Genomic DNA, 25,864 nt, shown 5'->3' on the forward strand with positions numbered 1-25,864 from the left:
GCCCAGCATCCTCAAACAGCCATGAGTGAGTCTCAACGGTTGGACTTTTTTTTGCCCATTCTTCGTGGTGGTTATAGAAATTAAGAGCTGTGTTTTTTGCAAGAGATTCTCTCCCTCCAGTTCTGCACTCTGCCCACCTCTGCCTCACAACTGAAAGTCCTACCTCTTTATTGAGCTGCTCAGCTACCTGAGGACAACATCAACTCCCACTGCTGCCTATGCAGCAAACCCTGGTGACTTCATGGAGACAATTTTTATGCCAATGAAAAGCAAAATACTCTTTCATAAAACCCCCACTCCTTCATATGCTTCTCTTCCTGGGGAGGGGCCCTGTGGGGCACTGGGCTCTGATAGTGCCTGTTTGATCAGTGATACTTGCCTGAGGTTTTATCTTCAGGGCTTTTCTTTGCTGTTGTCAGACTTCTGGATCAAAACTTTGTGTCAAAACAAGTTCAGCTATTTTTATTTAAATATTTAAGATTTTTCTTTATTTGCAATGCTTAACTCATGATAGTTAAGCAATAAATGCATTGGAAAACCCCCCTGCTTTCATTCCTGCATGATGTAGATGGGAGGAGAAATTATTTTTTTAAAAAATATGGCCAAATAAATGTTATCTTTTATGAAACTAATTAATAAAATACCACTGTCACTCATCTTAGTTCGCCTGCCTTTCCTCACTCACATCTGTTAATAAATACTGATTAGAAACACTCACAAAATAAATAAGGACAGCATGGTGGGGTGGGTGGGGAGGAAGCAAAAAATGCTGTCTTGGCTGAGAGAGAGCCTATTGAGGTAGAGCTGGGAACCAAACAGTGAGTGAGCTGTGTGCTCGTTGGGTAGTCTGTGTGTTGTGGTTTCCCTTCTCTTCCAGGTAAAAGCACTTGCAGCTAACCAGCTGTTTGGTCTGCTCTTCACTGACCCACTTCAGAACAACTGTGATCCAGGGTGGTGGTGGTGGAGAACAACTTCCTGATTATTAATTATAGATGACTTTTAAAAAATGTGGCTCCAAACCCCCATCCCGTCCTGTGATGTTGTTACTGCAGGTATACAAGGCACGTCTGACCTGTGGGATAAGCAAGAAAAGGAGCTGATGGGGAACCTTCCAGCAGACACAAGGCAAGACTATGGTGAGGACTACCTCCTGGGGCTAAAGAGCTACCTCCTGCACATGCCTGCCTACTGCGACGCTGACCTCTCCCCCGTGCTGAGTGCTGTCCTGCATGCTTTGCTGGCCAGGAGGCCACATGGCTTGTACACCCCTGGCAAAGGGGCTTACGTGACCCTCTGCATCTTCTGCTACTTCCCTCTCTGGCTCTATGACTTTTTCATTAGTAAGATGCTGAGTACTGAGTCTGTCCCAAGGGCGCTGAGAACATCAGAAGCTGAAAGCAAGAATCTCTAAGGTATCCATCAGGGTTTCTCTTACTTGATGATAACAGGGGAAAAAACCTCTGTTTTAAGACCCTGCTACTTATTGTACTGTCTTTGTTAAATTGTGTTTTCACTGCCTTTCAGACAGAAGTAAATTTTTGTGTCAGGAGTAATGTTCAGGAAAAGCAGTGGATAAACAGAAAGCTATCCCCAAATGGGGCTTTTTTGGAGGAATGCCAGTTTTCCTGATCTCCTTGTATCCTGCCTTCTGTGTAAGGTATCTCTTGAGGTTATAGAGTTCCTATCTGCTTCAAAATGCACCACCAGCACACAGACAAATGCATAACCTGTTTTTCTTGATTCTTGAAAGCTGTCAACCTTTTCAAATGTTGTAAGGAGTTGCATATATTCCTGTCACTGGGGAGTTTTAGAGAGGTCTAATACAAATGTTTCTCACTCAGCCTAATATGCTGGGTTTTTGGTTCTGTTGCTGTTGGACCTGGGAACTGATTGACTGTTTCCTTCAAGTTTTGTGAAGTATAGTTGTGATGTTTATAATGTGTCCTCTTTGCTAGACTAAGCAATGTAAATTAGTTGAGGGAAAAATGAACAAAGGCTGATTGAGACCTTCACGAAGAAGCAATCAATCTCCTTCCTACAGTATTGAAAAAAGTAATAGCAAGTGTTTCAGCTGCTAATTTGATGTGACTTTTCTTGGTCATTGTGTATTGTATATGACTGTGCTTCTTTAATTATTAGTAAACTCTGATCTCACTTTTGCTTTTTGTACAGTTTCTTACTCTGTTCTGGGTTTATGAAGAACTCACATTTTTGACCTTCACATGTCTCCCTCTGCTTTGGGGACAGTTTCTGCTTGCTCCTCTAAGATGAGTGAGTCTTCAGGTTAGATTTACTAGAGTCCAGTGTCCATCTTCTGATAGATTTTGGTTGCTCCCCTTCCCTAAATTAAGGACTCCTGTCATGTACATTTTGTGACGATCACTACACTTGCTACTGAGGCTTATCTGCTTGTGGGTTTATGTCAGTCCCCTGGTTACAGACTTTTGCTTTCCTTTGGGAAAGTGTGACTGAAAATGCTTTTCACTCAGAAAATCTGGGACTATTTCTATCTCTCTTCCCATTTCTTCCTTTATTTCCATTCCTTTATTTTATTTGTCAGCAAAGGTGCATAATAATAAAAAGAGTAACTAGATTGTTGTGACTCTTTCTGTCTCATCTGCCCCTTTGAGCTTTTTGGGGACCCATGCTACAGCCCTTCAGCCCCTGTGCTGCCCTTATTGCCATAGCAGGAGAGCATGGAGGAGGAAGGTGGTGGGGACCTTCTCCAGGGAAAGGGGACAAGGTGCCAGTCCGTGCCCTGTCTCGGGCAGGGCCAAGGCAGCTTCTGAGCTGAAAGGAAGGGAGGGTGCAGAGCCAGGGCTGTGCTGTGTGGCAGCCTTTCAATTTTGGCTGCCTTCTGGGTGAGGGAACTTGCTGCCAGTCATCTTATCTCCATCACCATCTTAGACAGAGGTGGTTGTTTTTCACTTAACACCCAATAGAGGTGTAACTTAGGTGGGCTGGAATTTTCCCCTTAGGTGCATTATGCAACCAAAATTCCTTTTAGCAGCCAGTTAGCTGTTTTGCATAGCAACATAGCAATCTTCATAACAATCTCTAATTGTTGCTTTGTTATTTGGCTGGGCTTATAAAACATCACTTTTTTTCCTCCCCTTCACTTAATAGGAATTATATCACACATTGCAGACACATTAGACATCTACATGGAAGATTTGATTTTTTTTTTTTACACTTTTATTTCCCAGGAAATTTGTGTTCTAAATAGTCATTTCACATCTCTTCACCTAACTACAAAGATATTTTAGCAAGTATCAAATAATTGTGATATCAAAGTTTGTTATTGTTTTGTTCCTACAGGGATCTTACTTTGTGCTTTAAAGATACTTCTGTTGTAACACATTGAATTATGTGTCATTTAGCAGGCTGTAATATTAGAGGTGAATTTCTTTTCCTAATGGCTTGCATTGCAAATACTCTAAAGTGTGAGGCTGGGAGAAATGCAGGTTAAATGGTGAGTGTTTGTGGCCAACATGCTCATGTGGATGTTAGAGCTGATGCCAGCTCATCTTCTCAGCGGCCAAGGTCGAGGAGTTATGCTTCTTTGGTTACTAAAAAAACTAATCTAATAGAAAGCTATTTTAGGGGTGGGAAGGAGAGGATGCTTAGTTGAAGCAGTGGAAACTGATGTATTAAAACCCCGAAACTAACTATCATGATTTGGGCCTATTTTCAAAGACAATATTTCTCACAAAGCACATGGCATGAAGAAAAAGCTTCTGAAAAACTGGAGAAATTTGCTGTAGTTCTAGAAGAGGACTAGTAAATAATAATCTCAAACATCACTTAATAGCCCACACTAAGTGTGTATGTATTGAAAACACACATGAGTATAGTTTACAAGACTAAAGAGTAGGTATTATCCACATCCCTCTGATCCAGCCTCTGGAATGCAGGTTGTGACAAGAAGTAAAAGCTGCCTGATGCTTTTTACCAAGCAAATCCCTGGCTGATGTCCTGGGACTCCCACTCTCCTACTCTGCATTTATTACTCAGATGTCAGCCAGTTCTTACTAAATATGAACAATTGGTTTTAAGATCTGTAGCTTGTTTATGTAACTTGTAGCTTGTTTAAGTCACTTGTTTATGTAACTTTTTAAAAAGTCTGGATTCATTTGCCCTCTTTACAAAGCCCCTGATGACAACCGTGTCCAATGTGTGCTTTTAGCAATGCAAGCTGGGGGAAAGAGGTAAAATACCAAGTATTTCTGTGGTTATGTCACTGGCTGGCCACGGCAGAAAGCCATGGTGGGGAAGGTTTGGTGGCCATCTGCTGAAGGGCCATCTCTGCATTTCAAGCAGTGTTTATGTGTAGGACTGGCCATGTGGCTGGAGGTGAGGAAAAGGGCTGTGAAAGTTTAAAATGTGCTCAAATGAGGGCTCTGACAGCGAGTTTTGGGTTGGATAAAACATATGATATAGGAGAATGGGGAACTCTGGGGTTCACTGAAGGTTATGGACTCATGTGGGGACAGGAATTAATCCTAAAACTGATTTCAGGCTCTGCAGGAGGCTGAGCAGCTCCTCCTGCATCAGGCCAGTTTGTGCTGGCTGCCTTGGAGATGTTTATGGACAACCTTCTTCGAGCCAAAGCCATCAGCATCAAATAAATACAGTGATCTTAAATCCCATTTTTCACTAGCAGAGGCCAAAGGCAGGGATGGGGAGAAAGGGAATAGTCACTTTTTCTAATTTAATGAACATGAACAGAAGGTTAGTTATTTCTAAGCTGAAGTATTTAAAATTTGACTATGTGACTGTTAAAATAACTTCTAATTGTTAAGTTGTATATGAATCTCCAGATTTTGCCAGTTTGAGTACTAAGAAGAGAGGGAATAACTTCCATATTGTGTGCCCTGGTATGTATGAGAGGGTTTTTTCCTTTGTATTTTCATAAGCAAAGTCATTACAATGCTTGTATGTATTCTTTGTACCAAGAGGATCCTTCCAGGGAGCTTTCAGATGTTGGTGATGTCAAAACACACTGGTTTTGCTGTAGGTTGAGTAGTCTGGGCACAGAATTATTGCACAGATACACTTAAAATGGGTCACGTTCCATTTACTTCAATCAGAGCCCACATCTGACCATCAGCACTATTTGGGCACTGATAATATTCACAGCAAGTTTGGGACAAATACATGAGTTTGATCATTTTTTCCTAAAGAGACTGGTTCTGAAATCCTTTCTAGGACAAAACATTGCCTGGTTTAGCCTTTTTATGGCTATGTTTTGAAAGCCAGCTGGATTCTCAAAATGATGCAACATCCAAGCCTATTATGCATCATGTAGTCATCCTATTTCTAGGAACGCTCAAAGAAAATTCCTTTGAAATAAAATTCATGCAGACTTCAAAGGAAAGGTGTTCAAAATAAGATCTTAGCTCTGCAAGGAAATTAACAGGGAGGGTGTTTGGGATTTTTTTTTTTCTTAAAAGTGTTAGGATACATAAATGGAAAGCGTTGGCTCTGCCAGGAAACACCCAGCACACTGTGTCCTGAGATGCCTGGGGTGCCATCGTTCCTGCAGAAACTTGCCAGCTGGTGTGGTGCTCCCTGGTATGCAGACACCCTCCCAGGCAGTATTTCAATAACCAATGCTTTTGTCATCCCAGCTGAACGTTAGAGCTGTTGCTGTTCAATTATAGATGTCTTGTGGCAACCTTGAGGAAGTGGGCTTTTATGATAGGAAGAGAGGTAATTGCTTTTACTTTTAAAGCATGACCAAATCGTAAATCAAGTATCACTGACACTTCATGAAAAGAGGTGAGTTTTAAATCTCATTAATAGGATAAATGGGTTTTAAGCATGTTGTATAGGTCGTTGCAACCTAAACTAATGAATCTGGCTTTAACAACCTGTGTGAAAGTAATTACGGTGATATAAACAGTCTCCCCAGGTTTAATACCCAGAATACATAGGCTAAACAATCCAAGTTTCTATCCCCGCTCATGCTGTTGCCTTTAGCTTTGGAAAGAGCACTGAACAAGCTGGAAAATAATCTGTGAGCTAAGAATTTGGATTTTGCCAACTGCCATGAATGAGAAGAGTAAGAATGGCTCAGTGGTCAAAGGATGACTCTCAAATCCTAGTGGATCCAGCTCAAGCTTTGCTATTAGTCTGACAAATCAGAAGAACTCTGGAAGGTACAGAGTGTGTAGCTCTTTATACAGAGCCTTTCAGAACTGACCTTTCAATTAGACTGTTTTTCTTCAGAATTTTACATTCTGGCCATGTTTCCACCCAGCCTGTCTGGATTTGGGACTCTCCCTTGGTTGTATAAAAGGACACAGTTCAAACTTCAAAATAAGAGCTGAAAGATGAAGCGAAGATCAAGGGGTGTGAGAATGAAAGATCTGAAGAAAACAAAATGACAGCAATTGGTATAAAGGCAGACAGTGAAGGAGGCAAAGGAAGGAAGCAAGCATGGGGATGCTCATAAAAAGGGTTTGAGAAGGTTCAGCTCTGTTGGCATATCATGCTCTCTGTCATGTTATCCTACCCAGTGTCTTCCACACCTCCTCCACCACCTCCTTCAACACCTGACTTTAAAAAGTGCTATTTAAGAGACTGTGATAAAATTACTCACTTTGAAGCCTTACTTAGGTTACTTGGTTTCTTAGCATCCCATCCCACAAAACCCTGGGACAAGGGTGACCTGTTCTCACACGGGGTGGTGTGATGAGGGCAGGGGTGGATGCCTCCACTTTGACCTGCTCTCAGTGACTTTGGGTGGTAATGGTAGAAGCAGGTCTTTTATTTCCACAGCCCTGGGAATGGGGAGATGGTGGTGGGACAACACAGGTCAGCACTCCCACACTAGACCCGCACAAGTCCGGCAATGCTGAACTACTTTGCTCTTTTTGTTTGGGGGAAATAATATCATATTGTACTTTGTTTCATAATGGGAAAAAAAATAAATTGCCCTTTAGCCATAGTAATTAGCATAGGAGCAATCTGTGAGAGTAGGCATTGTTGTCTGTCCTGGGTGTCCTGTGGGCATGCACAGTCAGCAACAAGCACTGACACCAATCCACCAGCATATGTGGAAATCTCTGAGGCGTGTGACACAGCCAACAAAGCAAACGAGATGAAGATGTGCATCTGAGAATGGCCCAAGGGTGATTTATTCCCCTCGGTGTGGGAGAATCCTACCTTTTCAGAAGAAAGGTTAGAAATCACTGTTATGGCTTCTCTGTATCTCAGGAAGCATCTTAATGCCTTTAATTTCTCAGACAAGCTCAATTCGCTGCCTGAAGGACAAAATCCTAAAGGGCTAATTTAATTAAAAAGATGAATGGGAGAAAACAGCAAACATGATACAATTATTATGTTTTAATGTATATACAGCAATGTAATGATGTTGCATGCTCGGCATAGCTGAATTAAGGGAATAAGAGGTTTAAAAACTGAACATTTTTGAAAATGTTTTATCACTTATAATGGCGTTAAAAGTTCATATTGGGAGCTAGCTGTTTCCTAGTCACATTTGAATTACATGTTGATGCAATAATATAGTGTTGTTTATGTCCCTTCACCCCAAATGTTGCAAATGTGTTGCCTTAGATGTTAGAGTGGGAAGCACTGTTCTTAAGAGGAAAAAAACCTACCACAAAAAATATCCCCCCAAAGGCACCCACTCACCAACAGTGACCCAAACCATGACTTTGAGTTATGCCACTGCTCCCTCTGCATTTTTCAAGAGTTCTTAAGGATAGGAAAAGGCTAATAATAATAATAAAAAAAAGGATAGATGCTAAAAACAAGAAGATAAATGGTTCTGCTCAGCCTACTTGTTTAACATATGGTGTGGAGAAGCAAATGGGACGTAGCAAGAGACCCGTGTGCACTGTCATGGATGGCTGTGTCCAAGGGGTAGGGCACAGCAGCCCAACTCCACTGGTGTCAGCTGAATTTGAGCACCAGGCAGTGAAGCGTGCCTAAGCATGAAGAAGGGCAAAGTGATGGATGTGCCACATACCAGGTAAAGCCCAAAGCTAAAATCTAGCAAACTGGCTTTTTGCAGTGCAGGTCAAGGGGGCTCCTGGGCTGGGAGAGGCTGGGTCCTTGCTGGTGCTGAGGTGCAGGACTGGAGAGTGCTGCATCCAGGGACAGGGGGCTCCCCGAAGTGGATTTTTTGGTTTTGTTTGGTTGAAGTCTCTTAAAAGCATTGCTAAGCATCAGAGATTTCCTCTGTGAGGAAGGGAGGAAATGTGGGGTTTCACTCTAAAGTTACCTGAGACTTTTAATCTCAGTATGGAGTGCCTGCACCCTGCTCTCTGCCTTTTAGGGGATTAATGACTTAAGAGGTGAGTCCTTCTGTCTAGGAGGAAAAGGTGATGGGGATGTTTCCTGACTCTGAGCTCAGAGGCAGCTCTTGGGACCTTTTGTGTAGCTCACTGCAATAAAAACACCTGGTGCCTGCAGAAAATATTCAGTCCAAATAATTTTCAGGAACCTGGCTTAGAAGTGCCAGAGGCCTCTGGAAGAGTTAATCTTGCATGTAAACATTTGCACAATCTCCTGGTATCCGTGGAAAGTAGTCACTGCTTTTGGTTTTCTCTTCTTACTCCATAGGGCTTGATCAGTTCAGAAGGACACTCTGTTCTGGCAGTGGGTGTATCTGGCAGGAGATGAGGAAAAACAGGGCTGATGAAATAGGGTTTGCCTGCAGCTGCCCCTCTGTTGAGGTCTGAACGTCTCATATTCCTGGGATCATGTATATCACCAGGGGAGCTGGTTCCCCAGAGTTCTGCTTGGTCTTGATTTGGGCTGATCTTGAAACGTCCTTGCTCCTTTGATGTTTGGTGTGCAGAAATACATCTGGTGGAAGCAATATTGCTATGGCAAACATGAAAGAACAGCCACTGTAAGAGTGATCCTGGCTCTGCTGCATCTTGTGGCAGCTGTGAGATACCTGACAGGGTCCTACCTGAATGTGTGATGTGCCTACACAGACAGGCCTTCTCCTTTCCAGAGCAACAGTACTGTTTGCTCAAGCAGGCCAACACTTGGACACCAGAGCTATGTTACAGCTGCCTCCACCTGACAGCTCCTGAGTGTAGTTATCCCTAGGAGTGGAGTCACTGGGAGTGAAGATAAATACTGGCTCTCCTTTGGGGAATGGGCAGTTGGATTACATCACTCAGTATGTCACTGGCATGCTTGGTGTGTCACCAGCAACACCTGCAGGGTCCCTGGGCATCTGCACCAGGACAGCCAATGCAGGCCACTGCTGCAGGAGGCCCTAGAGAGAAAGCAAATACTTGCACAGAGAAGTTAAGGCTCTTCAGGCATGGCTTCTTTAATCTTTTCAAGCCCTGTTGTAACCTGGCTGGTTCCTGGTTCTCAATGGATGTTTCTACATATAACAAATTCCTGGTGCAGTAATTAGGTTTTCAATACTGAAGCATTTAATTCAAGTGTCTTAATTTTCACACTAATGAACTGGAGTTCCCTGTGGGTTGTCACACAAGCTGTTTCAGCATCACAGAAATCTCTCTGTGCCAAATCTTGCTGGTATCTTTTGGGAAGCAACAGTGACAGAGTGTTTCTCCCATCACACCTCCATGCCATCGAGCTGTTTGCTCTCTGCTTGTGTCAAGGGTGACTTTGACAATCCAGTTCCCTCTAGGCAGCAGAGCTGGTTGCTGATTTTTTTTCCCATGAGCATTTCCCATTTTTTACCCTCTCCCATCCTAAAGCAGCCAAAGCTTCTCTTTCTCCCCTTTGGAGACTGCAGTATGACTCGGGACCAGGGGCAAAAGTGAAGAGCAGGTGTGGCTGGGGCACACGCCTGTGGGCTATGTGGAGGAGTGTTGCTGGTGCTCACGGGGACCTGGGGGCAGGACTTGCTGGCCAACACTCGTTGGTACAAATCCCCCTTCAGACAGCAAAACATGCTGCTGCCTGTCTGGCTGTGACCACTCGGATAACTCTGTTCAGAAAGTCATCAGAGTCAGCAGCTCTTTGCCAGTATATTAATGAAATAATTTGCTGCACTGTGCTAAATATTTACAGCATATTTACACCTGAATTTTAGCAAGAAATCCTCTCGCATACAGAGATGCTTTGGGCTGGGAGGAAAGATGCAATGTATTGAAAAGAATAATCCTGAGAATCCCCAAGGTCGTGCTAGTCTTACCCAGCATAAACAGCTCCTCTGTAGTTGAGCTCTAGTCTCTAACTCCAATAAGCTAATTGTTGTAAGAATTAACAGGGAGACACGCAGATGATTTAGCTCTTTTTCTGTTGTGGTGCTAGATGAAGAGGACAATCAGGCTGGAGTGGAATGGGAGGTAACCATCTGGAGAATATGAAGAAAAGCAGGGATTTCCATGGCTGAACTGCATCTGGGGAGACTGGTATTTTGAGGAAGCATCACCTTGATGTGTTCTGCCAAGAGGGACAGGTGAAATGGTTCCCATCTCCTAATGATAGAGGTGAAAATGATGAGAAGGATGGGAACATGTCCTGGCGTGCTGGGAGGAGTCCCCAGTGCCAGGCACAGCAGGACATCTCCCATCAAACCTAACCCTGCCTTTCGAAGGTGCCAGGAGATGGCCTTGGCCCAGTCAGCATGACTGACATGGGCAGAGGGGTGCCAACAGCTTAACTTGGTGACACTGACCTGAACCCAGCCACCAGCCCAGACTGGTTCTCACTGGTGCAGTCATCTTACAGCTCTAGAAAGCAGAAGAAGGGCTCTGACTTGGCAGCTTCTGCAAAGGTTGTGCGTTCTGTAGAAAGATTTTGCTGTTTTATAAAACCAGCATCGTTGCCCTCATCGGCATTTCTGGGACTGGACACGTGTCCAGTTGCTGTTATGACAGCGTTAGACCTGCAGCAGGGAATTCTCACTGCCTGCATGGGTCTCTAGGAAGCTGTTTGCAATCAGCAAGTCTGGGCTTCTTTTTCTTTAAAATAGAAATTTGTTCGTGCACTCCACGAAAGTAAACCTAGTGATGAAAACAGTGGGAACCGATCTGAACGAGCTATGGAGGTGCTTTGCAATCAGGTGCATGGTACACACCGTCCCAGCTTAAAGCCATAATTACATGGAACAGAAATTAACTCTCCAAATTTTCCTTTTGGGCTGAGGAAAGAAAGAGGTGCCAACCATTCAGCCTCCTTGCAGTCATGCAACCTCCTCTCCTTTAGCTAAACCTGTGGAGCTGAGGTAACTGATACTCTCACCCTGAGTAAATGCTCACTGCCAGAAACACAGAAGGGGATTCACACAGTGTTCTGATTAAAATCTGGATCCTTGCAAACAACAAAAGCCAAGGGGAAAAAAAATACAGGGCTTGAATTTGAAAATGAAATCATATTTCATGCACAATTCAGGAGGAGTTGTGAAATCTTCCCCGGCATGAGAAGTCCTGCAGTTTCATGTGCATGCAATTGGTTGTCCAGAGCCTTGCCAGGGATCCTTGTTTGTTTATTCTAAGCAAAAAGCATTTCAAGTTGAGGAAGCCAAGCCCAAACACCAGCAGCCTCTTTGCTTGTGGTCATCTAATGCTCACCTGAGAAACACGAAAGGTTTGAGGCCCATCAGCCCCTTGGCAGAACTTTACTCTTTGTTCATAACATCTGAATAGGCAACGTGGGTATGAATTAAACAAAACCAAAGCAAAACATGAAGAACTAAGAAAAACCATCTCAGCTTACTGACACTGAGGTTAAACTGGAGCGAGCTCTCTCCTCACTTAGTGCTTTCCTGACAACAGACTCTTGGTTTGTTTCTTTGTGCCCATAATAACCCTCAGCCTGGATCTGGGTCGAGGTCACCATCAGACAGCATTAATTAAAGTGCTTCTCTACCAGGAGCCCTTACACCCCTCTCTTAGGTCCATCTAGGCAGATTCAATGTTTCACCTTGGAACTTCTTTTACTTCATCTTTATCTACGTAACTCCCCCACCGTGCTTCTTAATTAGATCACTGACCTATTCTCTCCAATCTTACCCAGAAATACTGTTTTTAACAGTTCTGCAGAGATTCAGAGAAATATGAATGACAGCATCTTAATATTCCATTATTTCACAGCAGTTGCCATCGAGGGCTTGTACAATGATGGAGTTTAGGCAGCCAGAAGGGCAAGTTGTTCTGCAGTTAAGCTGGAGATGCTATAGTTGTGTCACAATCTGCCATCTGTCATAGAAATAGAGCTGAAAAGCAGAAAGGGTGGGATTTACAGCATGACTGCACCCTCGCAGCACCTTGTGTCCTCGTCATCCTGCAGAAATACTACTGGGCTTCAGTGAGGTATAACTGTGGTTGGCCAAAAGTGATGGATGGCTGGGAAGATGGCCATGTGGTGGCCGGCCATGGATGGTTGGCCATCTGTGTGCTAAAGAATGATAAGGGCTCTTGCTGAAGTTACTCCCCAGATGGCAGCAGGAGAGGCTCAGCCTTTCTGTGCCTGGACGTACATGGTCCTGTCATGGGTTGAACAGGCAGAGTGCAAAGGCGTGGGAGAACTGAAGATGGCACCAAGGTTGTCTTCTCTGATGTAGTTATTCCTGGAAATCCAGCCTAGCCTCTAGTTTGAGGAAGTGTCTTGGACTTCTGAGTGAAGTAATCTTTGCTTTGTCCTATACGGAGACCCTCAGGTGGATCAGGAGAGTGAAAACTTTGGGTGCCAGCAGACACTGCTGAAACATCTACTTAGAAAACCCCAAGAACAGGACAGCTTCTAGAAGTCCTGGCAGAGCTAAGCTATGTCCCCTGTCCTGGCTGTGAGCTTCAGAAAAGTGAATAGCAGCTCCAGCATTTCCTCTGCAAGGTGCTGAGGTGGGGTTTATGTTCCTCCTTTGGATCCCAGGCAGCAGAAGGGATGATCTGACCATGCCACAGACACCAAGGCTTTGTGACATGCCCTGTTTGCACTGGGGCACACTGGGCTCTTTCTACTTGATCCTCTAAAGTGGTCTTCTAATTAAATCTAAGATCCAATTAATTGGAAGGTCTGTGCATGCCAAAATTTTGAAGTCCTTTAATGGAGGTGGGACCCTTGGCGTGGCAATGCCTGGATCCTGCCCACGAGTCCCACAGGGTGCTGATCTGCATGGGCAGGCACGTGGCTGCTTCTAAAAGTTTCACTGTACAAGATGTACCTGGGCTCACATAATAACACTGACATGTGAGCTGGAACTGGGTGAACTTCTTCAGAGCCCCATGCTAACATCTCTACCACCAGACTGTTCTCACCTCCAGCACAGCAACAACACTGTTCTTTTAGCAGTTGGGCTTGCCTGTGTTTTCAAGCATGAAGCCAGAAGGAAGCTGGATAGTGAAGTCAATTTAAATGGACTGGTTCACTTAAAAACCCTTCTGCTAATTACTGCTGTTTTCCAAGCTGCTAAAAAAATTAAAAAGACAATAATTTATGCTGTTGTAGACAAGTGAAATGGCACAATTAGTTGTATTTTAATTTTTTTAAGTGACTTTCATCTTGAAAAATTGCAAGAAGGTTTAAAACAAGATGAAAGGATGTGAAAGAATAATAAAGAATAATAAGAGGTAGAATTTGCCTCAGAACATGTTTATTGTTTTGGTGGGACGTGTCAGACACCTCCATGCAGGAACATATGGACCATTTTCTTTTTGCTTGTCTAGGATCTAGGCCACTTGGCAAAGAGGGGATAAGAAAACAGTTATTCTTGGTTTTACAATGTATTGTACTCAGGCTGTTACAGCTTTTACTAGCTGGGAATTGAATTTACTATCCTAGGAAGGCGTGAGAAGTTCCTTCTGCTCCTGCAAACCAGGACGTGAGGTCCAGGAAATGAGATGGCACCTTCTTGGTGAGGATCCAGCCATGCACAACTGCATTTTGCTGCTGGGCTTGGGATCGGTGAGAAGGCAGAGGAGCTGCTGGTGGTCTCTGGGACTGGACTTGTACAAGAGTGCACTCAGCCAGATGTCTGTGGTAAGCCCCAGGGCTGCATTTATACCTGACTTGAACGAGTGACTTGAATTCTGTCACTGTTTCTCATTTTCTGTAAGTCCACAGATACTTAAGCTTGCTCAGATCACTAAATAGTGTAACGTGTCCTGCCAACAGTGACATTCATCAATTCATTCATCAATTCCTTGGCTTGCTGTCCCCCAGCCTGTGTCCCCCTGAGCCTTCACCTCCAGGTACAGCATGTTTTGTGCAAGCCAGCTCCAGCCCTGGTGGGCAGGGAGAAGGAAATATTGTCTCCCCTTGTCATGGCTGCCCCAGTAAATCTGTCTATGGGCTGTAACTTGAAATCTGGTGATGCATTTTCATTATTCAGTTAACTGGGAAATGAGTTAATTTTTGTGTCAAGCTGTGCAAACTAGTCAATGGGTTTAGAGTTATCCAAGCCCAATACCAATCTGTTTGACATGCCTCTAATAGCCTTTTCCTTTTCATTTTTCCTGTGCTTCCAGAGAGGTTAACATTATTTATTCTTCTGAGAAAGAAAAAACAATATCAAGTGTTTTAAAAGCTGTGACCTGGAGGCTTTCATTGTGTTGTGCAGTCAAGAGCAAGGCTTGTATTCAGAACTGTGGAGAGGGAGATGAAAATGTGGATCAACATAATAAAAATTTTTCAGCTGAAAGAAAAAAAAACCTACACCAAAAATCCTGGAGACCAAATATTTGCTGGTAAAAGCAAGGAAACAGGTATAAAGAGAGGGTTGTGTTCAGAACTGTAAAGACCAAATTACCTTCCCAGGAAAAGGGCCATTGAGTGAGGTTTCCATCCCGCCAGTAGCTGCCTCCCGCTGACGTTGGTGACTTTTCTGTGAAATAATGGGGCAATTACGCCTTGTTGACCTCAGGACTGTTTGCAGGGACCAAGAGGAGAGGGCAAGTTGGTCAGGGCACACCGCCACCGTGACAGAGCATCACCCTCCAGCAGGAGCTCCAGAGTGCCTCGATGACAGGAAACCTGAACTTTATTTTCATTTTTTCCTTGCCAATAACACCCCCGGCTGCTCTGACTCCAGCTGCTGAGACGTGCTCAGTCCCACAGCACCGCTTTGACCTGTGCAAGATGTGTGAGTAGGTCCTCAGGCTGGCCTGGGCTGGACACAGGCAGCTGTTGTCCTCTCCTGATGGTGAGGAACCAGGTGCTGCCCAATCCCCCTTTCCTGGCACAGGAGGGCAGCGGGATGGGGGAGCACTGGAGCTGCCCAGATGGGCCAAGCTGCAGAAGGTAGCTGAGCACTTCCCCAAATTTTCTCTCCAGTGCCTTAGCTTCTGAGGCTAATGAAGCTTTGAGGGATAATGTGAATTGCTGCATAAATTGATATCCTTTGCTAATTGCATCAGCATTTTGCTTTGATGAAAGCCTGGTATAAGGTGCCAAGAAACTAATAACATACAACATCAATAGCTACTTTGCAAAAACCCAAAAGTCGATGATTGATTGAATGTCTGATGATTCATGAAGCCATGAGTCAGCTCACTAGGAGATGTTTTTTGAGGGTTCAATGGAAGACTATTTCAACATGGTAAAGGATCATCCTTTAAAAAAAATACCCCAAACGTTATAAGAACTTGATTCAAGCTCCTAAGATGAAGGTCACCTTGTTCTGCTCACTGAAACGAGACTCATCACCCCTCAGAAGTTGCTTCAATCCTCTCTGGCTTTTTCCCTTCCTTGCCTGCCAGCCAGTCATCCTACCCCAGTTGCAGAAAATTAGGTGGCAAGAAATACTATTGAAGGTCTTCAGAGCCAAATCACTCGCAGGCCAGGGCTGCTGTGAAAGCCTCACAAGCATTTCCATGGCCAAATTAGATTGAGGCGGATCGTTTCTTTTTAGCTTGGGGTCTGACAGAAGGAGAAGCCCTGGTACTCTTGTACAGCACTGCCAAGCACCTCTGTGTCAGATGGTTGGTAGTAAACAAATTGTTATTACCTGGCAGTTGCTTGGAAGTGGAAACTCATTCACTCAAGATTTTAAGGACAGAAAAAGCCATGTGGAGCAGTGCCATTGGTAGGGAGCCAGGGGCTCCATCCTGTGTGGCCGTGCCTGTTCCTGCTGGCTGTGGTGGCCTCCCTTGCTGCTTGACATCAGCTGGTTACATCTATATTGGACACTTCTGTCTTGACCTTGTGGCAGTCTCCTGGTACTGCTGCAGTGTTGACAAATGCATTGCATACCTACAACTTCTGTGCTCCAGTGAGACCCCTCTCATCACCGCTGTGCGGACCAGAGGTGTCTGCTCAAGCAGCAAGGTCATGCAGTGTTGCAATGGAGACGTGAAAGCCAAGAGCTGATTTGGCTTCCCCACCAAGGGAAAGCCCAATAACGATTCAACAGTCTTATTTTCTTAGGTCTCATTTGTTAAAAAAACTGTTTGGAATGGCCATGAGGCAACAGTTGGTCCTCCACCAGTGTGGGAGGCAGTGTGTGTGCTCGCTCGGCCAGCAGTGCAGGAACAAAACCAAACACCCTGACAGATGCTGCAAATGTGTAACTCCTTGTTCACCACAGCCAAACCCACTGCTGCCTGACGTACATGTTTAGGGACACCGAGGAGGTATGGGAAGGTTTGCCCAGCGAGGGGAAAGGTGCCCAAAGGTGGAGCACTGCAGGATGGCCGTGCAGGGGTGTGCACGTGCCCATCTGCCTGCTGGAGCCCAAGGGTAAAACCTGCCAGTGCCCTGGAAAACACACCCAGGGTGCAGAAAAACAACGCTCGTGTCTGAATGAGGCAAGAGCTGAAGAATACCATGGAAGCCACAGAGGGAACCTCAGAGGGTTGTCCACCACGCTCCCTCGCCCATCAGCTCCTGGCTCTGCTGGTTCACCTGCATTGACTTGTTCCCATGTGTTCTTTCTCTCTCATTGGTGCCAAGTATGTCACTGGAAAACCTTACTGCACAAGATATAAATGTCTCCAGGAAAATACATTGCTAAACAAATTTCTGAGAGTGATTTCAAGCCAATCTGATTTATGTCTAAGATGGAGCTGCAGTATGTGTTGGTCTGTCTTTGACTTCACAGGAGTTTTGATGCTGTGCCTGTAATAGTCCTTTAAACCAGTAGAGGAAATACAGGCTAGAAAACTTTGCAACAGGGTGGTTGCTGTAGAACTGAAAGAGGAGCAGTGAGTGATGGCCCAAGTACTGCTGTGATTGAGAGACAAAGATGTGTCCAGGTTGGCACATGACAAAGGATGGGCTGCGTTGTGGGGGAGAAAGGATCCCAGACAAAAACCAACAAAAATCATTCAAGCTTCCTAAAAAATTAAATAAAAAAAACCCTTACCAGAAGCTGTGGCTATAACAGGCTTTGTTTAGTCCAGGAGGGAGAGAGCTGAGGAGGGATAACACATTTTTCCTGTCTGATGACTGGAGGTGAACGGTGAGTCAGTGGAGAGCGGGAAGGAGCTGCCACGGCAGAGGCTGGGGCTGATGGGGTGGGAGGCAAAGGGGTGAGGCAGCTCATCACCTCCTCATGCCAAATCTGGGATTTGGCATCGCAGTGTGAAGGATTTAACTCTTCTGCATGGTGCAAGTGTGGTCTACCTGAGTCTGCCCTAGGGCCAGGGTTGGGACCCCAGCAGCTCTTGCTGTTGCTTCACATCCCACATTCTTGGGACTCTCACAGTCTCAAAACTGAATCTCTGAAAACCATCCAAGGCAAACTTCTGGGAGTTTTGTCCAGGGGATCAGGTCATGGTTGTACTGGAAGAAGTCAGTTCTCACTTGCATAAAGTATAAGCTGATTAAACCAAGTGCGTTTGAAATTTCTGTGATCCTGGGCAGTAGTGTCTGAATCCAACTGGGAATCATCTTGAAGTCCTGTCAACATGAAGAATCTACACTTGCTTAACATGGCTCCACTCTTCACATTTATTTAGTTGAATGAATGCAAGTCACAGTATATTGAAAGAGTGGCTTATTTTAATTAATCTTAAGCCAGTTCCAGATCAAAGGCAATAGCTATGAAGAAATCACCAAAACTGATCTAAGTGTGTTTGTGTAGGGATTCCTTTGTTTAACTAGATGGATTTAAAGTCATGCTTTCATTTAAAATGATGCAACTTTTAGGTGAAAAATCTTGGATCATTTAAGCAATTGAAAATTTGACCCTAAACCCTTACAAATTAATAAAATTATAGAACCCAGCAGAAAAAAAAAAGCATATGAGAGAGAGCCAGAATGATGTTTTTTATGATTTTTATGATTTATTTGTATTATTTTTATTATTCAGTTGATTTATCATTGGGTTTCTCTGTTCCTGTCAGCCCTACAAGCTGGGGCACTGCAGAGTTGTGCAAGGGAGGTGCAAAGGAGTTGAATTATTTTTTTAATTTTTTTTTTTAAATCCAACCCAAATGAGGTGTGTATCTATGGATGATAATTGATAACAGCATGATTCGTAACTCTTCTACAGCTTCCTTCATCTTCCAGTTTATGCTTCAACATTTGGTGTTACCCATTATGTGCAGATCAGTGTATCAAAATGAGGCAGATTTATAGTGAAGACAATTCTGCCTCTGAGTTTGAAATAAAAAAAAAAAAGCTGAGATATTTTCCTTGAGTTAGTCAAAGGAATTCAAAGGGAGTTTAAATCTTTCAATTTTCTTTGGCTCATGGAGAAGATGAAAAGTGTTTGACCTCCAGTAAACCAGCTGAATTCATATGGTGGCTCTGTAGATAAATAAAATGTCCACCCAGACAGAATATTGATTATTCAGGTACTATTTGCTGAATCACAAGTAGGACCATCAAAAACAACAGCAAGGAAGTATCAAAAAATACATCAGGGCATCCAAGATGTTTGGCTTAATGCAAATAGACAAGTTAAATAAGTGGTATTAAACTAACAAGCCTGAGAAATAGCAAGATGCCATTGCTCTGCTGCACTATTCATGGCAGCTGTAGGTCCTTCACACCAGCCACCTCCCCAGCATCCATTACTCACTTTGGCACTTGCTGAGGGGGGCCAAACGTAATGGGACTGGGGCTGTCATGGGAAGTTTGGCTCCCAAATGCTTTTATCATCTACCTGGCACTGAGACCCTGGGTTTTTGACTGGCTGATTTACTAGAGAAGGAATTACCCATCTGTGGCCATTGCAGTTGTATTTTTTTTGAATTTCTGGTGGTGAATCAGAGTTCACAGCAGATTGCTGAGGTCTCCTGGGGCTTCTGGTGATGTTGGTGGTGTCACTGCGTGAGGCAGAGGTTACCCCAGTAGCAGCCACTCTCACCAGGCAGTGTGATCAATATCTAGGGAGGATCCATCACCTCTTGTTAGTGATAAGGAACAAAATGGTAGTTTTCCTACCTCTTAAGAAACCATAGCCCTGGGGCGGGGAAAAATTAATTAAAAAACCCAAAGCTTATTGCCCAAATCTGGGGATTCTGAGCAACCAAAGGAGCTATGTCTCCGAGTGGGCAGGCATGGGGTATAGGATCACCTTCCCTGCCTGTCACGTGGATCTTTTATATGTTGAGCAGGGTGGTGTGGGAAGGAAGAAGAAAGAAGAAAGGATTATGGGAAATGAGGCATGAAAGATAGATGTGCACTTCTTTTTGTCTTATGGAAGCAACTGGCCATTCCCCCTGGGGATTATGCACCTTTTACTATCAGGGCAGACTGGAGATATTTTGCCAAAAAAGGTAATTTGAACTTTAAATGAATTTCTTAAACCCTAAAAGAGGGATACTTGCTTCCTAAGGAGAACTGTGAAATGAAAGATGACCTACATCAGCTTCAGAACCAGTAGTAAGTCAGTTACAAAGTTACTGAAGCTGGGGTTTGGCCAGGAGAGGGTTAATGTTCACAAGCAGCTACAGGTGGGCGGGGCCACAGCGGGACAAGCACCCGAAGCAGCCAATGGGGTGCTGGATCCCTGACTGACAGTCCTGCCCTCTGTGTAAGGGAGGGGCTGGCCCAGGAGCTGGGCTTTGTTTTCAGCGGGTGGCGCTTAGCTGGTGGCTGGAGTAGGGAGAGCTGCGTCTGGGGTAAGGGGCCAGTTATTCCTTGTTTCACCTATTGTTTCACCATTATTGTAGTTTTTGTTGTTGTCTCACCTCTCTTTGTGCTGTTCTTTTAAACTGCCCTTGTCTCAGCCCATGGGGTTTTTGTTTTCTTCTGATTCTCCTCCCCTAACCCCTGGGGAGGGGCAGGGGAGGCAGTGGCCAGGCTGCTGGACTTCAGCTGCTGGCTCAGCCCAAACCATGACATATACTTGCATGAAAGAAATGACAATAGGCAACCTTTGGTCTTTGTGTATTTGTGCACAAAGTAGTGACAAAATGCAGACTCTGTTTCACCTTCTTCTCTACAGAACGTACACAAGCTGCAATTAATTCCAAGTGTAGTAGCACTGCTGGAAGAGTGATCATAAACTAAACCTCAGGCTAATAACCTGGGTAGTAATATTTCTAAGTTGAGATAATTTGGGGCTTTTTGTCTTTGGCTGAAGTTCTGAGCCAGGCATATTTTCTTTTGTGTTAAATATATTATGTGTCATAAAGCAAAAAAGAAAATAATGCCAGACTTAATTTAAAAGGCTGTCTTCAGACAGAGCTGTAAAGTCTGTTTTGTTTGACTTGGAAGACAGCAGACTTCAGATTGAAAGAACATGTGGTGTAGGAGACCCAGAAGGAGCCTTCGAGCAGGCACGAGCACCTCCAGTAGTTACTGCTGGGGGATATATACCTGTAGTTCTGAGCAGAGAAATGGGATGCAACTGGGGCTGATGGGGAGCTGAACACTTTCATCCTGCTAAGACTTAGTGTGGAAATCTTGGAGGAAATGTATTCAGAAAGGGACCCCTGTTCACAGTAATTTATGCCATTCTGGGCTTATCCAAAGCCAAACAGGTATCTGCTGCACTACTGCATGATTTAGGAACTGAGGTATCGACATCCATTCCTTTTGAAGGAATTTTATATTTATGTTACTTGGCTTCTTGGCCCCAAAGAAGTGAAACAACAGGACAAGGATGATATGATTAAAGAGATTAACTGGGTGGAGAATTTAACAAGCAAAGAACAGGCAGGTATTTGGGCTTGTGCTAGTATTAGACCAGTGGGGTTGGACTTGAAAATATCTGTGTTTCAAAAAAATCACAACAGCTGGAGACCAGGGATTTTAAGAAAAAGCAAAGAATTCTGCTCAATTAATTATCTAAATATCTTAAAGGCCAGACCTTAAGTTCTATGTCTAACAGACAGACACATGAGCTAGCACAAGTTCCTTAGTGTTAGAGAATCACCAAAAGCAAAGATAGATTTTTTTAGGCTTTGACATGCTACATGTGCCACCACCACAGGAGGCTTCAGCAGGTACTTAGTAGGATGTGTATCCTGTGTATGAGCACATATCTGGGGAGGTTTCCTGCATTTTACTCTGGCAGAGGTTGAGGTGCTGTGACTGGGTTCCAGTGCTCAGAGAGCCTGAGTGGGCTGCCAAAAATCCCCCCTCTGCCTGGGGCTGTGTTTGTGTGACTTTGTGCCTGTGAGGTGAGACACAAAGTGGAGCCTCGTGGCATTATGAACACAATTTCTAATCTTTATCCTCCAGATTATGAATGGCATGGTTACAGGTTAATAATTAACCAGTGAAGGCTAATGGAAATGCATGTGTCAGCTGCACTGATCACTGGTGCTCTTTGTTTTCCTACAGCTTCACACATTTTGGAGACAGAGTTATTCCCAGAAATGTCTTTGCTGATTTGTTGGCATGTGGAGCCGTTTGGTTCATCTCATCCCCAAACCCTTCCTTGTCCCCTCTAGTGCCCAGGGGATGCTGCTCTGTTAGCTGCCTCTCTCCAGGCAGGATTACTAAGTGGGGGGGATAACTTTAAAGATAGCAAGCTTGGAGAAGTAAGTGGCCTCCAATAAATAGATTAACAACAGAAAGTTTTAACCTGATGCCTTACTGGAGACACTTGATCATCACATTAAACTATCCTTCAGCCACCAAGAGGTAGAAGTTGTATCCATGTGTGCAGGTGCTCTGCCTGAATACTCCTAGGAAGGGCACACACAGATGCAGAAGTCTGGGTCACTTTCCCTTTAACCTGCCTAACTGGAGACACTTGATCATCACAACATTAAACTATCCTTCTGCCACCAAGAGGTAGAAGTTGAAGCCATGTGTACAGGTGCTCTGCCTGAATACTCCTAGGAAGGGCACACACAGATGCAGAAGTCTGGGTCACTTTCCCCCTTCTCCGAGCTCCGGGTTCTTTGTAATAGGAGAATCATTTTTTCATCATGAATGATTAATTATTTCCCCGTGTTCTTCGGGCCCTCAGCTGGGTGCAGAGCAGAAAGCCAGTAAAGCCGTGCTGACATCTAGTGGCTGCTGGGAATTCGCAGTTAGATGAGAGGTGAGGATGCCTTCTCTTGGGATGTCCAGGAACCCTGTGCACAAAACAGATGGAAATATTGAGCCTTTCAAGAGCAACAGACTTAACCTGAATTTACAGACCTCCTCATCTTGCTCAGGGACACTATTTCTATTCTTTGAATAGTGCAGTTGTCCAAGCAGACCTATGTTCCTCCTCTGCCATCCCCAAGTTCCTAGTCATACCCAGCACCCAGGATGCTTTGCAGAGACCAAAAATAGGCAATATCACCAAAGCAGTCTTTTGTCCCCCAAATCCTGCTCTCCTTTAGGGCAGCCTCCCATGTCCCACTACCCAGCTCTTGGTGGTGAGGCACTCACCAGCACCCATGGACTGGCTGTTTGCTGAAACAGAACACAGGAAGATTAGTTTGCAGATGTCTAGTGAGGGAAATTTAGGCCAGGTAGAAATACTTTGAAGAGCCAATTGCTAATTAGAGGATACAAAAAGAAATATTCTGTGAAGCTGAAAGGTTTGGGGTGAGGTGCAAGAATATAAACTGACTTTGTGCCAAGTAGAAGAGTTAGACAAGCAGCATTAATGTCAGCTTGAATGCATAGGTTGTGCAGCCTGCAAGAGCAGGCTACTGCCAATGTATAGCAGAGGTAGGTAGGTAGGTAAGTATGGCTGAGGACATGTTTGAAAAAAAAGAAATGCAGAAAGGAAGCAGCATCTGTGTGTTAGAGGGCTCTTGGCAGCTGTTCCCCCAGGCAGGCTCTGGGAGGGGTCACCCACACTAAGGCTCAGCACAGATGCCAGCTTGGGCTCTTCCCATTGCTCTCCTCACTGCCTTGAATGTGGAAAAAATAATTATTGTAGTGATGAAGAAGTGAACTTGTATTTGGGTTCTGCTCAAACAAATCAGCAATCATGTGAATGACTAACCTGGGGCCAAGGCTGGCATGCGTGGCAGCACTTCATCTCTGGTGGTGTGCTCCCCATGCCCCAGCGTGCAACCACAGCCTTCCGTTCACTGGGCACTGCCTCACCCAGCCAGGCCTCCTCAGATTAAAACATCAATTAAATGTGGTGAAACAAAGAGATATCAGAGGTGTACCTACAGGCAGGTCATCCCTCCCCACGCACCATCTGCCTCTGTGGCCCTGCATCTCCACGTGCTCCCGTGGCCAGCCAGCCAGCTTGGCTATGGGTCGCTGGCAGCTGGTCAGCAGCTCCTGTCCATGCTGCACTCATGAATTGCTGGGGTGATTTGAAAGCAAGGACATTTAGGAAATCATAAGGGAAACTGAGGCTTGTGATGATGTGGCTGTCAGGTTTCAGCACGGCTGGCCAACGCAACGTGTGGCCCAGCTAGTCATATGTGTGGCCCACCACATATAATTCATAAGGAAATGAGAGTTGCATTTATTATGTGTTTGCACAGCAATATTCCTGTGATCACTGGATACGTTTACACCCGTTCTAGTTGGTACAGAGAGAAGTGAACCCCTTCACCCTTTCTGGCTGGGGTGCTTACAACCACCACACACATCCTTTGGCGAGTCAGAACTTGTATCACCAGCCCCTTCCTGGGAGGAAAAGGCATGCTGCTGCCTTAACAAGGATCCAGGTTAGAAGTGATGATTAGGTACCATCCTGCTATTATTTATGAGCACCTAATATTATTTTTGCATTTAAGGCAAATTTTCAAGATAGAATTGAGAGGAAGGAAACCAGCAGCTCCCTGAAAGCCCTGACCTCAGGGCTCGTCTGCCTGAGGAACTTCACCAGCACTTCTCCTCTAGTCAAAGTAGATGAGAATGAAAATAAATCCAATTATGGCTACATTTTCTCTGGCCGAGCGCATCCACATAGGCTCACCATCTGCTTTAACTCATCTCAGCTATGAATTCATAGCCCTGCAATATTCAAGTTAGTCTTCTGGGGTATTTCTGGGTAAACAAAAATTAAATCTGTTTAAAAATATGATTTACAGTAATGTTTACGTAAGGGTATTCCACATAACCTTAGTCTCATTTTGAACTGTTTCCCATGTAATATTAATCTGTTTTTCAGATGAAACATGTGCTAACTCTTAATATGCAATCCCTCATGCTGGATAGACAATGGCTTATGCTGGATTTTGTTGGAAGGGTCCCTGATTTAATTGAATTATACTGAAGCAAGTCAATGACCTGGAGAGAAATTCTATCTATAGGGGTTGCCCATGTCCAAATGGGGCTTAAATGTGTCACATCTGTAACTGAACACTTTCAGCACTTTTTATGGGTGCACAGACTCTGAAGTAATTTATAATCCTTCAAAACAAATAAGAGAGTTCATGCAATTTCTTAAGAGAGTGTGCTATATATAAAAGTAGATCCAGGATGTCATTAGTTAGCCACTTCAATCCTTTGATTTCTCTGTCCCTTCTTTACATTTTTTACCACATACTTTGATGAAAGCCTCTCCAGTGCTGTTCCTGGCAGAGGAACCCAACGAGAGAGCTGGTGTTTTTGGAAGTGTCCCTCGCAGAGAGCAGCCCTTGGGGCCCCAAGCTGGACAAGTGGATTCATTCAAAGCTGGGGTGCTGCACCCAACACACCCCAAATCGACTCCTCCTCCCCCCAAAGCACTGGGGGCTCCACATTTGTTTTAATCCAGGACTAATGGGTCTCCAATTAACAAGGAGATATTTCTGTCTACTGGTTGCTAAGCTAACATAAAAGGGGTTGTACTAACAAGGTTACCACTAATATTTTAGGATTAGCAGCGTAGCCTTAACATGTGTTTAAATTCAGTGACAAAACTGTTAAAAATCTGCTTAAATTGTGATTTGTGTGTTGCTGTTACCAGGCAAAATGCAGTGTCCCCTCTTGGGTGAGATGTGGAGGAGAGTTTCTAAAGAGAGGACTGTGTTGCTTCAACTAGTCAACAGAATTCAAAGGCAATTTAGGATTTTTTAGGCCATGGCTGGCACGGAAGATGAAAGGCATTTGACCTCCTGGGAACCAACAAAGCTCCTCTGGTGGCTCCACAGAAAAATAAAATGCTTGTCCAAAAGCATTATTGCACATTTAGGCTCTTTTTAAAGAATCCTGACTAGAAAGGCTCATCAAAAGTGAGATGATGTCAACAGTAGAATGTAATGTATTGCTCACCAAAAGATGCCAGCAAAGAGCTTTGGTTCCTCGGGCTCAGCTGCCAGTGCCAGGCTGGGAGCTTCTGCACTGCACACTCCAGAATGGATTTTTCTTGAAAGATCTGCTTTTGGCATATTCCCCTGTGGGACCCTGAGTACAGAGTGAAGACATATTCTGCTGATCTGGATAATGTCATCAAATGAGACAAATGATTTTTAAGCAGGTGTTTCCATTAATTTCTGTGGTGAATTGAAAAAAATAAATCCCACGTGTGCTTATGCAGGAGTGTGGTCTGTAATATTTAAAGTGTCATATCCCAAAGGTTGAGTATAATGGAGAAATCAACAATTCAGGACATGGAGACTTTGGATTTGAGTTGCTCTTGAAGAAATGTATTCTGTAAAATCTT

At 44.3% G+C, this 25,864-nt stretch overlaps 1 protein-coding gene across 1 annotated transcript in view; it reads left to right on the forward strand.

The window, feature by feature from the left end:
• HSD17B2 (hydroxysteroid (17-beta) dehydrogenase 2) overlaps nucleotides 1-1,411 on the forward strand; it is a 9,873-nt gene extending 8,462 nt beyond the window's left edge. Inside the window, exon 5 of the mRNA XM_008944750.1 lies at nucleotides 1,053-1,411. Coding sequence (XP_008942998.1) covers nucleotides 1,053-1,411 — 359 coding nt within the window. The remainder of the gene's footprint in view (nucleotides 1-1,052) is intronic.
• Nucleotides 1,412-25,864: the final 24,453 nt, after the last annotated feature.

This window comes from Merops nubicus, unplaced genomic scaffold (genome assembly GCF_000691845.1).
Source record: "Merops nubicus isolate BGI_N331 unplaced genomic scaffold, ASM69184v1 scaffold12627, whole genome shotgun sequence".
Lineage (NCBI taxonomy): Eukaryota > Metazoa > Chordata > Aves > Coraciiformes > Meropidae > Merops > Merops nubicus.